General features: G+C 47.6%; 1 protein-coding gene across 12 annotated transcripts in view; it reads right to left on the minus strand.

Annotated features, from left to right (window-relative positions):
* Positions 1-2,654: 2,654 nt before the first annotated feature.
* FHAD1 (forkhead associated phosphopeptide binding domain 1) overlaps positions 2,655-14,642 on the minus strand; it is a 164,040-nt gene continuing 152,052 nt past the window's right edge. For 5 of the 12 annotated variants that reach the window (XM_055097955.2, XM_055097977.2, XM_055097965.2 and 2 more), the window contains 3 exons: positions 11,693-11,746; positions 5,534-5,686; positions 2,655-2,984 (listed from right to left, as the gene is read on the minus strand). In XM_055097955.2, coding sequence (XP_054953930.1) covers positions 5,570-5,686; positions 11,693-11,746 — 171 coding nt within the window. In that variant the 3' untranslated portion in view covers positions 2,655-2,984; positions 5,534-5,569. The remainder of the gene's footprint in view (positions 2,985-5,533; positions 5,687-11,692; positions 11,747-14,642) is intronic. The other 7 variants (XM_055097974.2, XM_055097967.2, XM_055097970.2 and 4 more) reach the window with 3 other exon arrangements.

Here is a 14,642-nt window from a genome sequence, read left to right on the forward strand (position 1 = left end):
GCTAGAGTTGAGTGGTGGTGATAAGACACCTATGGTCAATAGAGTCCTTTACAGAAGAAAGGATTTACTATTCGGCCCTTTACAGAAAAAGTCTGTCATCCTGTCCTCATTCATTAGTAGACAACCAGCTGCTTCCTGGACTTCCTTGAGGAAAGTGCTATATTAAGCAGTTGTGGGTATAAAGTCTGGGCTCCAACACTTGCTCTGTGACCTTGGGCAAGTTACTTACCTAGTCGGGGCTCATCATTTTCACAGGTATAACAGGAGTAATGACATGGTGGGGATGAAGTGGGATATTGTCTGGACCACGCTTTGCATAGTGCCTCATGGCTAGGAAGTACTCTATACAAAGTAGTTACTATTATTAGCTATTATATTTCAACTGATGAAAGGTACAAAGAAACTCCCAGGAAGCGGGTCATTGCTGCATGCCGCTGTCTTTAAAGAACGCCCAGCAGTAATCCCATACGTAGCCAACAAGATATGTGGACGTCAAAAGTAAGTGCTCCTTGGGTGCAGCACACCAACATGGCACATATATACACATGTAACAAACCTGCACGTTGTGCACATGTACCCTAAAACTTAAAGTATAATAATAAAAAAATTAAAAAAAAAAGTAAGTGCTCCTATGCAACATACCCAGTAACTTAATGATTCCAACTTCCTTTTCAGTTAAAGCAGTGGATCAGAATTTGAAAAGGAGTAAAGGTCAAGGCCATGAGGTCTAACACGGTAGCATCAGAGCCTGGCCCATAGTAGGCCCCCAGTGTCTACCGGCTGAATGGATGCAGGCTGATTGTTTAACTGTCAAACCATACTCTCTGATGATAAGACCACAGTTAGCCAGAAGATAAAGTTTCTGCCTCCAATATTTTTGGGTCTTAGAAAGGAAAACAGTTTGCTAAAGATGACAGGAAACTCAAAACAAGGACCTGTTAATGCTTCCCCCAACTGGACGGAGGCATTGCAAAAGGATTCCTGGGCAACAGATGGGCAAAGAAAAATGTTTAAAAACAAAAGCAGGCACATAAGGTCATGAATTGGCCCAAAATAACCTGGGACACTGAGCAGACGGATGCAAGCAGTGCACCTGACGGAAATGAGGCCAAGCTGATGAGCTGAAATAGCCTCACTGGTGCCCTCCGTCCTGCTTTAGGAGGCCTCAGCATGGCAAACAGGCATGCATTAGCGTTATTAGGTTTAGGTTTCCTCACATCCTTAGTGGATTGCCTTCATTCCTAAGTCCCTAAAAAATTGGAAACCACTCCACTTACCAGGAGCACACTTTGGAATGCAGATCTGGAAGCTATTTTTTCCCTCCAGACATTTCATGACTTTGGTTTCTACAACAGCAGGCGATGGTGACGCTGCCAAGTTTCAAGAGAAGGGCACCTTATCTGCAAAGTCACGAATCCAAGGATCCACATGGGCTCCCACTGGCAAGAGCGGAAGGAAGTTGTGTGTCTTAGCTTCTTGAAAGATCAGAAGATTGGGAGGTTTGGGTATACAGGTACCTCACTGTACCGTGGTGCAACCCCCAGGGGAAAGACTGCTGGTAGCTTCTCAGAATCAGTAGTGGGTGGGGGCTGTGTAGCAGAGCGTCGTAGTAAATGCCCATTTGGTTGCAATGAACAGAAACTCAAACCAGCTAAAGCAAAAAGAGGGCACCTATAGGGAAGAAAAGCCAGCTCCTGATGTCCAAGCCTGACTCTTCAGCTTTGCATAGCCACTGATTCTCTGACCTTCCTCATTTCCTCCCAGTAAACTCTCTTTCTGTTTAAGTTAGCCACAGGAGGTATCTGTTGTTTACAACCAAGGGATCTTGAGTGATACAAAGGGTCCTAGTGGAACCCAAGGGCAGGTACTGGAACTGGCCTTCACAAGGAAGGGAACTGGGAATCAGAAAGTCATTGGGAATCAAGGTAACTTTCTTCTGGGTCAGCTGGGAATGTATTCACCTTCAAATAGCAGAAAACCCAATGTGAGTAGATTGTAAAAATCTGGAGCTCCTCCCACACAGACTCTGGCTTTATCTGATGGGATATTAACAAACATAAGGCAAGTAGAAACTTGAAAAGTGCTTGTGCACTGGGGCTTGTTCTCACCTGCTGTTCTTGGGAACCTGTGGCCACCACATGTGAACGAGCCTAGTCCAGTCGGCTGAAGGATGAGTGGGCCTGCTGAGCAGAGACAAAGCGTGGCAGTGGAAGGCCTCTCTAGACCAGGTTTCTCAACCTCAGTGCTACTGACATTTTAGATCAAATAATTCTTTGTTATGGGGAGTTCTTTTGTCCATTGTAGAATGTTTAGCAGCACCTTTGGCCTCTACCTCTAGAAGAGCACCTGCCCTTCCTTCGTTGTGACAACTAAAATTATGTCCAGACATGGCCAAAGTTCTCTTGGGGGGCAAAATTGCTCCTTGTTGAGAACTACTACCCTAACCCAACTTGCCTGCCAAGGCCAGGTGTATGAGGCCAGGTGTATGAAAGAGGCCATTCTAAACCATCCAGCCCCAGCCAAGACAGTCCAGACAGGAAAAGTGTGCAGCTTGACCCATGGAATCAAAAGAAATAATAAATATTTGTCATTTTAAGTCACTCAGTTTGGGTGGTTTGTTCCACAGCACAAATACATAGACCTGACTACAGTGGTTTAAATAGATAGGGATTTATTTGTCCTATACAACAGGAAGTACAGAGGTAGGCAGTTCATTCATGGTTCAGAGCTCAGTGATTCTCAGAGAAGGCTCACCTGGGCCTTCTTGTCCCTCCACTCCACTATCCTTTGGCCTGCTGCTGGTGTCTGCTGATCCCCAGGGTGGCTGCTCCAGCTTCTGGTCTGAGCTCCAGGAGTGAGAAAGGAGACAAGACAAAGGTACCAAGGGTGAATGCTTTCACCTAGAGAAGCTGGAAGGGAAGCCCTCCACAGGAGCTTTTCATTATATGTCATTAGCCAGATTGGTCCAACATGGCCCGTCCTAGCTGCAAGGGAGGCGGGAAAATCATGGCGATTAGCGTTGAGCCTATATGATAGAGGAAAGTGATGGCTGAGCAATGACTAAGTAGACTTAGTATCTGCTGAGCAGCTGCAGTATCTGCTGCACTGCCTCTGTGGGTTTTTTATCTCTCCTTGTTGCATATTTATTCTAGCCTCCTTTTTTCTGAAGACTGGCTTTGTTTCCCTGAACACAAGTGGGGAAATGTCTGCTTTAGCCCTGGAACTGCATCAAGATTCTCAGCTCTATATTTGGGGATATGGTACAGTCTAATACCAGGTTCTTTATTAGGTTTTTGAACATTTCTGAGATTTTCTAGAGTATTTGTAAAGTCAAGTTACACTCTCCTTTCTTACTGACTTTATTTTTTTTTTTGAGACAAGGTGTTGCTCTGTTGCCCAGGCTGGAATGCAGTGGTACAGTCATAGCTCACTGCAGCCTCAACCTCCTGGGCTCAAGCGATCCTCCCAGCACAGCCTCCCAAATAGTGGTGACTACTGGCACACACCACCATGCCAGCTAATTTTTAAGTTTCTTGTAGAGACAGGGTCTCACTGTGTTGTCCAGGCTGATCTGGAACTCCTAGGCTCAAGCAATCCTCCTGCCTCAGCCTCTCAAAGTGTTAGGATTACAGATGTGAGCCACCATGCCTGGCCTCTCACTGGCTTTAGGTCCTAACCATGTGTAAGATGTGCCTCCAATGGAATATCACACAAAGAGTTTGTCCTACTTCCCCCAGGTTTAATGGGTTTAAATAATATATTTGGTTTTAAAATATAAAAAAATTTTTATTGTGGCTTTTTAAAAATAAAAAAAGTAGGCTGGCCGTGGTAGCTCATGCCTGTAATCCCATCACTTTGGGAGGCCAAGGTGGGTGGATCACCTGAGGTCAGGAGTTCTAGACCAGCCTGGCCAACATGGTGAAACCCCATCTCTACTAAAAATACAAAAAATTAGCCGGGTGTGGTGGCAGGTGCCTGTAATCCTAGCTCCTTAGGAGGCTGAGGCTGAAGAATCGCTTGAACCTGGGAGGCGGAGGTTGCAGTGAGCGGAGATCGCGCCATTGCACTCCAGCCTGGGCGACCAGAGCGAGACTCCGTCTCAAAAAAAAAAAAAAAAAAAAAAAAAAAAAAAAAAAAAAAAAAAAAAAAAGGTATTCATGATTTCTGGCTCTTCCATTTTTTTTTTTTTTTTTTTTTTTTTGGCTGCCTGGCCACACAAGAATGGCAGTGAGGGCACGGATAGATGGAGAGAAGGCAGAACTTGGAAGGAGCAGAGAGTGCAGCAAGGAAAATGGGGGTCTCTCCAAACACCGTGGAACAGGAGTGTGTGTACCTAGGCAGTGTGTGCTCTTTGGTGACTAGGGACTTTGTCTGTCCTTGTGGCCTGGGACTGTAACAACTAGGCCATCTGGTGTATCCGAATGGACAGTATGAGATGGAATTAGAAACCTGGGTTCAAGACTCAACTCTTGAGTTGACTAGCTGTGTGATTTTAGGCAGGCCATGTAAGTTCTCAGGGCCTTGGCTTCCTCATCTGTCAAATGGGGAATCTAATACTATTTACCTCCCAGGGGCAGGGGGAGGATTAAATGAGATGTGTTTTGGAAACTGTAGAGTGCTATACAGACGTTAGTCATTATTACGGAAGCAATAAAACTGATTGGTGTTCTAAATTTATTACAATAAACTGAGATTTTTTTTTTTTGAGATGGAGTCTTGCTCGGTCACTCAGGCTAGAGTGCAGTTGTGTGATCTTGGCTCCCTGCAATCACCACCTCCCGGGTTGAAGTGATTCTCCTGTCTCAGCCTCCCGAGTAGCTGGGATTACAGGCCCAGCCATTTTTTTTTTTTTTTTAAAGACGGAGTCTCACTCTGTTAGGCTGGCGTGCAATGGCGTGGTCTCGGCTCACTGCAACCTCTGCCTCCTAGGTTCAAGTGATTCTCCCACCTCAGCCTCCTGAGTAGCTGGGACTACAGGCATGTGCCACCACACCCGGCTAATTTTTGTATTTTTAGTAGATACAGGGATTCACTATGTTTGCCAGGCTGGTCTCAAACTCCTGATCTTGTAATCTGCCTGCCTCGGCCTCCCAAAGTGCTGAGATTACAGGCATGAGCCATCCTGCCAGGCCATAACTGAGACTTGAATTCACTATCCCAAGGCCCTGAGAGCTCCAAGGTTACAATTCTGCCCTGAGGCTCCAGTACAAGTCTTAGGTTTTCTCAAGTGTGAGTCTGTTGGAAGTCTTAGGAGGTTTGATATTTGGGAACATCATGACCCAACGTGGACCACATAATTATATCTACCAGGCCTGGACATCTGGGTTACACAGTTCTATTCTTCATATACCTGAGTTTGTGCACATTCATAGGTATTTTTAAAAAAGAACCCTTCTCCCCACACACTCCAAAATATAATATTGTTCGAAATACTGGTCTAGGAAACGAAACACTAGGGTAACAATCTTTAAAGACCTACAAAAGCAACTCAGTATTTTGACACAGATGACACAGAAGAGTCACAGGAACTCACAGAGGATCACACGAGGCCTGGTGGGACGAGGTTTCCCTAGTACTTTCCACTGGGCTTAGAATGCAAAAGGCTCTGGCTGGACTTGCTGGAGGTCTCTTTCCTCAGCATCTCTCTTTCTTGGTCCATCTTTAGGGAGGCTTTTCTGGTTCCAACCTTTAACAAGCAAGAGAAAAAACACACAAACTCCATTGCAGCAAGACTCCAATTGTTCCACTCAAGTGGTTTTGTTATTTTTTTTTTAATTTAATTTTTTTTTTTTGAGACGGAGTCTCGCTCTATCGCCCAGGCTGGAGTGCAGTGGTGTGATCTCCGCTCACGGCAAGCTCCACCTCCTGGGTTCATGCCGTTCTCCTGCCTCAGCCTCCCGAGTAGCTGGGACTACAGGCGCCCGCCACCACGCCCAGCTAATTTTTTTGTATTTTTTTTTTTTTTAGTAGAGACCGGGTTTCACCGTGTTAGCCAGGATGGTCTCGATCTCCTGACCTCGTGATCCGCCCGCCTTGGCCTCCCAAAGTGCTGAGATTACAGGCTTGAGCCACCGCACCCAGCCTTATTTAATTATTTTTAACATGAGGAGAACTAGACACTTCCCATGTATTTTATTGTATTGTACTTATTTATTTACTTATTATTATTATTTTTTGAGACAGAGTCTTGTTCTGTGGCCCAGGCTGGAGTGCAGTGGCATGATCTCTGCTCACTGCAACCTCGACCTCACGGATTCAAGTGATTCTCCTGCCTTAGCCTCCCAAGCAGCTGGGACTACAGGCACATGCAGCCACACCTGGCTAATTTTTGTATTTTTAGTAGAGATGGGGGTTTCACCATGTTGGTCAAGTTGGTCTGGAACTCCTGACCTCAAGTGATCTGCCCGCCTTGGCCTCCCACGGTGCTAGGATTACAGGCATAAGCCACCACACCCGGCTGGTTTTGTTATTTTTTTGTACACAAAATAAAATATTTGTTGTAAAAATATATATATATACACACACAGATATGAGCACAAAAGAGAGAAAATGATTCATCATTATCACGTTACTCAGAGATGAGCTTTAGTGAGGTTTTGGGGTGCACCCTTCCAGGTATACAGATATTGCTTTCCTTTTCTCTATTTTCTTTTTCTTTTTTTTTTCTTGATATGGGGTCTCACTCTGTTGTCCAGGCTGGAGTGCTGTGGAGCAATCCCCGCTCACTGCAGCCTCGACCTCCTCAGGCTCAGGTGATCCTCCAACCTCAGCCTCCCGAGTAAGCTGGGACTATAGGTGTGCACCACTATGCCCAACTAATTATTTTATTTTATTTTACTTTTTGTAGAGATGAGGTTTTGCCATGTTGCCCAGGCTGGTCTCGAGTTCCTGGGCTCAAGTGATCTGCTCTCCTTGGCCTCCCAAAGTGCTGGGATTACAGGCGTGAGCCACCAAGCCTGGTCCCTTTACATATTTTTTAGTTTGAAACCAGGGGTTCTTACAGTAAGCACATTCATTGTGATGGTGTTTCTCCTGAAAAGCTGTTACTGACTTGAATGTGTCTAAAGTCTCTGATGGCTTAGAACTGGGTGTCCAAACTTTTGGCTTCCCTGGGCCACACTGGAAGAAGAATAGTCTTGGGCCACACGTAAAATACATTAACACTAATGGTAGCTGATGAGCTAAAAAAAAAAAAAAATTATCCCCTAATGTTTTAAGAAAGTTTACGAATTTGTGTTGGGCTGCATTTAAAGCTGTCCTGGGCCGCGGGCTGGACAAGCTTGGCTTAGAAGGAGAAAGTGAAGTATATTTAAGGGGGTCTGTTTAACCCCTTGAGCACTTCCCAGCTCAAAGGAGGGGGCGTCCTGGTGGCCGTGTGCATGACCCCACTCCCGGGCCATATTTTTTGGACACTTGGCACAGCTGGGCTTTTCCGATGCCCACTCCTAGGAGTCGGGGTAATGGGCTGTGAGATGCCACTCGCTCTCTGGGCTGGCCCTTTGAACTAGGGGACTGTGAGGCTGTCCCTTCTTGTCATACCACTGGAGAGAGAAGAAATCAGCAGAGGTATGGAGAGGGGCAGAAATGACATGGAGACGTGTGTGTGCCCGAGTGCGTGCATGCACGAGAGAGACGATGCCTGGGCTATCCTCCTAGTTCTCTCCCGTAGCTTTTTTTTTTTTTTTTTGAGATGGAGTCTTGCTCTGTCGCCCAGGCTGGAGTGCAGTGGCATGATCTCTGCTCACCTCTGCCTCCCGGGTGCACGCCATTCTCCTGCCTCAGCCTCCCGAGTAGCTGGGACAACAGGCACCCGCCAGCATGCCCGGCTAATTTTTTTGTATTTTTTGTAGAGATGGGGTTTCACCATGTTAGCCAGGATGGTCTCAAACTCCTGACCTCACGATCCGCCCATCTCGGCCTCCCAAAGTGCTGGGATTACAGGCGTGAGCCACCGCGCCCGGCCTTTCCCATAGGTTTTATGAGGCATTCATTTCTGTATCTTTATAAAAGCCCCCCGCCCTGCCCCTTTTCTGAGTAGATTTTTGTTAACTGCAACCCAAGATCTCTCTCGCAAACAATTCTGGACACACTGTGGATAATACTGTGGCTTGCAAGTTTCTTTCCAACAGGATTTACCTTGCCAACTCTGTTCCTGCAAAGCTTTGCCACCAGCCTTCAGGCTGCACATACACTTGGGGCAAGAGGGCTGGGTGGCTAGTCACGTTTCAGCTCTGCCACTCACTACATGACCCTCAGTTTCCTCATCTACCAAATAGGGATGAATATCGATCCTGCCTTCCTCAGAGGGCACAGAGGAGATTCTGGGAGGATTTCAATGGAAGAGACTGTTAGGACCATCACTTAAGCTCTTTTCACCTTAAGATGGGTTTAAAAATCACCTCCTGAGGTGACAGTGGCTGACGGGAGCCTCAAACGTGTTTTGAGACTCTGCATTCAAGATTGTTTCAGGGCAAGAAAGGGTAAGTCAGTCCCATACCAGCCCACAAAGTAAATATTGGTCCAAATGCACAGGGAAAAAGAAAACAGACAGCAAACTCAAAAGCCTTCCCCCCTAAACAACCCTTACTTTATATTCCTTTTCATTTGATTTTCAGTAAAATTGCTGACTGTGGATGGTTTCCAAATGCCAGTGCCCTGAGCCGGTGTGGAGTTGGCTGTCAGAGTTGGAGCCAGGGAGTTTGTTAAAGAGTCCCAGGTCCCCAGGTCTCCAGCCCCAGGGCTGCCAGGAGCATGGGATGGGAAGCACCACGGAAGGGGCTTTGTTCTCTTTATGAAATGACAAAGGATGGGGCAGCAGAAGGCAGCCAGGACCGCTGACCTGGGAATGGGGAATGTGAAATGCACAGATTCCACTTGAGATATTTGGAACCACGTGCCTCACCCTTAGAATGAAAAGGCAGGGGTAGAAGCCGGTCATTTAAATAGCCACACCCAGGTGTGAATGAACTCAGGCCATCCTGGGGTGTCTGCTTCAGGAAACTGCAAGCCTCGGCTCTAGGAAACCCCCTGCCCACTCCCACACAACCTCAGGTCTAAGTTTAAATATACGGTCCTCAAGAAGGCCTCTCCTGGAGCTTGGACTGGGAGTGAAGACGTCCCTGTGAAATATGCTCAGCTCAGTTCAGGGGCCTTTGTCCTCCAAACACTGGGCACAAAGTTATTATTTAATCATTATGTGTATTTACTTAAAAAAAAAAAAAGAGGCCAGGGGCGGTGGCTCATGTCTAAAATCCCAGCACTTTGGGAGGCTGAGGTGGGAGGATCACTTGAGCCTGGGAAGTGGAGGTTGCAGTGAACTGAGATGGTGCCACTGCACTACAGCCTGGACCACAGAGCAAGACCCGGTCTCCAAAAAAAATAGCCCAAGACTGTAAGCCAGGCAGGCAGGCAGGGATCTTTATGTCTTCATTGGTCTAACTCTGTGTTTCTCAGCCTTTCTTTCACTATCAACCTCGCCCCCTGAGAATTCTTAGAGGTTTTTTCCCTAGCCCCTCACCCTTTTACAGATAGCAGTGTGTGTGTGTGTGTCCCCATCTATGTAGATATGGCTATTGCTTTATACATAGAAAGAATGAATTTTTGGCCAGGCGCGGGGGATCATGCCTGTAATCCCTCCACCTTGGAAGGGTGGACCTGAGGTCAGGAGTTCCAGACTACCCTGGCCAATATAGTGAAACCCCGTCTCTACTAAAAATACAAAAGTTAGCCGGGCGTGGTGGTGCATACCTGTAGTCCCAGCTACTCGGGAGGCTGAGGCAGGAGAATCGCTTGAACCTGGGAGGTGGAGGTTGCAGTGAGCCGAAATTGCACCACTGCACTCCAGCCTGGGCAATAGAGCAAGACTCTGTCTCAAAAAAAAAAAAAAAAAAGAATGAATTTTTGCCCCCTCGGGGGTGATGCTGCCCCCACTGAGGATGCATCATCCAACCTTAACACCTGGACAGCCCTGCCACGTTGCTGACTCTTAATATCTGTTGTGCGAATGAGGGCCAGGGCAGTCTCTCTTTTTGTTTGCCCTTCTCTCCCCAGTGCTTAGCACAGTAGGTGGCCTAGCCTAGGTCCTCAGTAAGTACTTGTTAACTGGAAGATTTTCCTTTTTAGCATATAGCCCACGAACAAAAGACTGTTGGCCAAAATGGAAAAAAAAAAAATCAGTGAATGGTATTTTGGAGGACAGAAAACAAAAACCCATAGGGCCTTGAAAAGAAAGGCACAAATCCAGTTCTGAAGCTTGTTAGGGATGGACACTTTTTTTATGAGCAAGCAAGCCGGAAAGAGTAGATTTTCCACGTCTCATCTTCCTCAGGGTGGTCATGATGACTCCATCACCTTAAGGACTCGAAGCACACTATAGAGGACGGAGACCCCAAGCTATGTATTTCAAGGAACCTGGAGGAAACTTTTTTTTTTTTTGAGACGGAGTCTCGCTGTGTCCCCAGGCTGGAGTGCAGTGGCGCAATCTCGGCTCACTGCAAGCTCCGCCTCCCAGGTTCACACCATTCTCCTGCCTCAGCCTCCCGAGTAGCTGGGACTACAGGCACCCGCCACCATGCCCGGCTAATTTTTTGTATTTTTAGTAAAGACGGGGTTTCACCGTGTTAGCCAGGATGGTCTCGATCTCCTGACCTCATGATCCGCCCGCCTCGGCCTCCCAAAGTGCTGGGATTACAGGTGTGAGCCACCACGCCTGGCCTGGAGGAAACCTTTTTGCACCAAGGAGGTCCAAGCCGTCAAATCCCTTTGCCTTTTGCATCAGAGAAAAATGGATTTTTTTTCTCAAGCTGTGGCTGGAGGGCGGGATAAATGGGAAGATCACTCTGTTCTTAGGCGAAGCACCATCTGCCCCCATTCTGTCAAGCCTGAAATTCCAGGGAGCTTCACATCTAAGAGCACCACAATATCCCTACATCCAGGGCCCATCCCAATGTCAACACTGTCATTTTACGTCTCCACGTCATTCTCAGCCAATACCTGGCAGCAGGGCAGTGTCTGCCTGCTCCAGTCTCTCCAAATGTGTGGATGAGTAAGCAACAGGCCTCCCCTTCATTCCCACTTTGCAGGTGGCAAAAGTCTCAGGTCTAGGGGGACCCTGGGGACACTCTCTACCCTCCTAACACCCAGAGCAGCAGCAGCCACCCTCTGTCCTAGGACAATGGTGTCAGTTAAGAAGAGGCTTCTATTTTCCAAAAATGTCCCTTGCATAGAATATCTTCAGTTTTTCCAATGACAATTTTGTTGTCTCAGAATAACTGTGGCCTTTTATCAAACTTGTTAAATAAGCCTTTCTTATTCAACCAAAATGTGTTTTGCTTTCAAGCTTCCTGATAGCTTGCCTCTACTTTCTGCAAAGCAGGAGTGTGGATTGGATCAATTCCAGTTCCAGGGCTGATTTGTGAATGGCAATGATTCAACATGTTTAAGATTTTATAGACTTGATTAAAAAAGAGTGTTCAGCCAGGCGCGGTGGCTCACTCCTGTAATCCCAGTGCTTTGGGAGGCCGAGGCAGGCAGATTACAAGGTCAGAAGATCGAGACTATCCTGGCTAACACAGTGAAACCACAGAACTAGCCACTGCACTCCAGCCTGGGCAACAGAGTGAGACTCCGTCTCGAGCAAAACAAAACAAAACAACAATAAAAGAGAATTCTAGAGGATGCTCTTTCTACTCACCTGGGAATTTGAGTTCTGCATCCTGTTCTTCACCATCTCTACAAACACTCGTCTCTTTAATACAGAAAGAATAAGAACAAAATTTAGCTTGGATTCCTCTTTGCCTTTTGCATCAAAGAAAAATGCATTTTTCTCCACTTTTAGATGCTACCCATTTGGAACGCTGGGCCTTCCCAGGGACAGCATTCCAAACAGGTAGCATCTGAAAATTGAGAAAAATCCATTTTCTCAACGAGAAGGGGGCACAGCTTTTGGGAGCCACGGTGCCCCATCTTGTTGAGTCTCTTGGGGGTCTCTGTTCTAGATTCCAGCAGAGGTGGAGGCTGCTCAACCCAGGGCCTGTGAGGAACAATGCTCTTCTTGGAGGACACGTCTGTTTTAGCTGGAGGCAGCGCCTCCCAGAGCAGGTGGAAGGGGCTGCAGATGCCCGGTGGTTCACACCTCGGCATCCCAATGGCTCAGGGATGGTGGGGCCCATGATGGTTGAACTCCCTTCAGGAGGCCTGTTTGAATGTCATCATCACCCGGAATCTGAAGCTTGCTATTTCCCTGGGGTTTGGTTTACAGTTGCTGACCCTGGGGTCCCCAAGATGTGGCACCTCAGGGACAGTTCCCTGAAGAAAGAGCAGCCCCAGATACTGGGGACACCTCAGGGAGGGAGGGAGCTGGGCCCCCCTCTCAGAGATCCCCAACCTTCCATGGGGGTCACCAACCTCATGCCTACAGGGGCCAGGAAGTCAAAGAAGGCGGTGAGATGGAGATGGCAGCAAACCCAGGGGCTGGGGTCCTTTCTAAGGGGCTGGAAGCTGGTGGCGTGTGGGACTGTGGGCCTAGTGTCACCAGCAGATCCAAGTTTCCCAAAGAAGCCAGAAATCTGGAGTATTCTCTTAAAGTGCTTTTTTTTTTTTTTTTTGAGAGGGAGTCTTACTCTGTCACCCAGGCTGGAGTGCAGTGGTGCGATCTCGGCTCACTGCAACCTTTGCCTCCCAGGTTCAAGCAATTCTCCTGCCTCAGCCTCCCAATAGCTTGGATTACAGGCGCCTGCCACCACACCCGGCTAATTTTTGTATTTTTAGTAGCGATGAGGTTTCACCATGTTGGCCAGGCTGGTCTGGAACTCCTGACCTCAAGTGATCAGCCTGCCTCGTCCTCCCAAAGTGCTGGAATTACAGGCGTGAGCCACCATGCCCTGCCAAAAGCACCTTATTCTGAAGTGGACCAAATGAGCCATAGCCGTGGGCTGCTATTTTGTGACGTCTGCCTCAGGGCCGCCCTGCCTGGCATCTAGCTGGTGCTCAGTGGATTGCTGGTGGGTTGCCAGATAAAATACAGGATACCCAGTTACATTTGAATTTCAGAATGAAAACGAATACTTTGTTTAAGTATAACTATGTCCCATGCAATATTTGGAACATACTTAACACTAAATCACTATTTGTTATTTATCTGAAATTCAAATGTAACTGGGTATCTTGTTTTATTTTTTTCCTTTAAATCTGGCAACCTCATTTGGCATTCCCCAGACCCACAGGGACAGTGAGTCAGGCTGTCTTTTAGGATAGGGGCATAGGTGCTCGTAAGTCTCCACTGTTCTCCCAAAGCAACAGTCTGCGAAGAATCGTGGCCTGTATTTAGCTGACAGTTGCCCTCTAGAAGGCCTGGAGCCTGCAGCCACTAAACATTTATCACAAAGTTAGTGAGAGGAACAAATTCAGCAGAGAGCCATCATTTCAGATATTGTCAAGCAATGGTTTTAAACCTCTCTTCCCTCCTTTCTCTTCCAGCAGGTTTTTTTTTTTTTTTTTTTTGAGACAGGTTCTTCCTCTGTTGCTCAGGCTAGAGTTCAGCGGCATGCTTATGTGGCTCATCACAACCTTGAAATCCTGGGCTCAAGAGACTGTCCCACCTCAGCCTCCTGAGTAGCTGGGACTACAGGTGCACGCCACCATGGCTGGCTAATTTTTTGTGCTTTTGTAGAGCCAGGATTTTGGCATGTTGCCCAGGCTGGTCTTGAACTCCTGGGTTGAAGCCATCCGGCTGTCTCGGCCTCCCAAAATTCTGGGATTACAGGCGTGCCAGTAGGATTCTTTACCCACACAAAATCCTTTGAGGAACTTGGTATGTAAAACATCTGCTCTGGTGGAAACAAGGTGTGAGGGTGTTGGGACTCATACCCTTCCACGGGGCACAAGGGCTCCAGGAATCCCAGATGGAACACTGCTCCACAATCCATCCCTGGATTAAGTCTGCTCAGTGGACACCTGAGCACTGGAGAGCAGAGCCCAGCCCCGTACAGATCTGCTTTTACTGAACTTTACTGGATTCAGTGGGATGTGATGACATCGATCTGTCTCAAGAGCTGTTCTCAGCCACGGCTCAGCCCACGTCACCCCACGAAGGCTGTTCTTAAAGATGCTGCTCTTTACGTCACACACCGTCCCCTCTAGGGGGAAAGTCCAGCAAGGTCTTTGTTCTAAGAGCACTTGCGAGCATCCATCCGTTGTATCTCATGGACACTGTGAACTGTGAGCAAGTTGGTTTCCCATTTCTCGTTGGCTGCCAGGAAGGTCTGAGTAAAACAGGGCTCCCCTTGGCGGGGGTAGAAGTGCTTATGCGAGGCACTTTCATCCTCATTCCTGGCTCTGTTTTGTAGCCACTCCCACCTTCTTTCACCCCCCTCATTTCATTCTTAGGACAGGGATTCCTGAAGCTCCTCACTCCTCCCTTCTTTCTTCTCTTAGGACCTTGCCTCCAAGTCCCCAAGTTACTTAGTGGCCTAGGATGGCTGCTCCATGAGCTAAAGCTGTGCTGGAATATCCCCTCTGCCTTCTCACCTTAATGGACAGACGGGGCTGGACGCGTGCTTGTCTCTTAGGTCATCCGTTCAAACTGCAGGCAGGTGGGGCAGGGGCTGGGGAGGGAAGGGAGGGAGGGAGGTGGGGCAGGGCCT

The sequence above is a fragment of the Pan paniscus genome, chromosome 1, assembly GCF_029289425.2.
Source record: "Pan paniscus chromosome 1, NHGRI_mPanPan1-v2.0_pri, whole genome shotgun sequence".
Taxonomy (NCBI): Eukaryota; Metazoa; Chordata; class Mammalia; order Primates; family Hominidae; genus Pan; species Pan paniscus.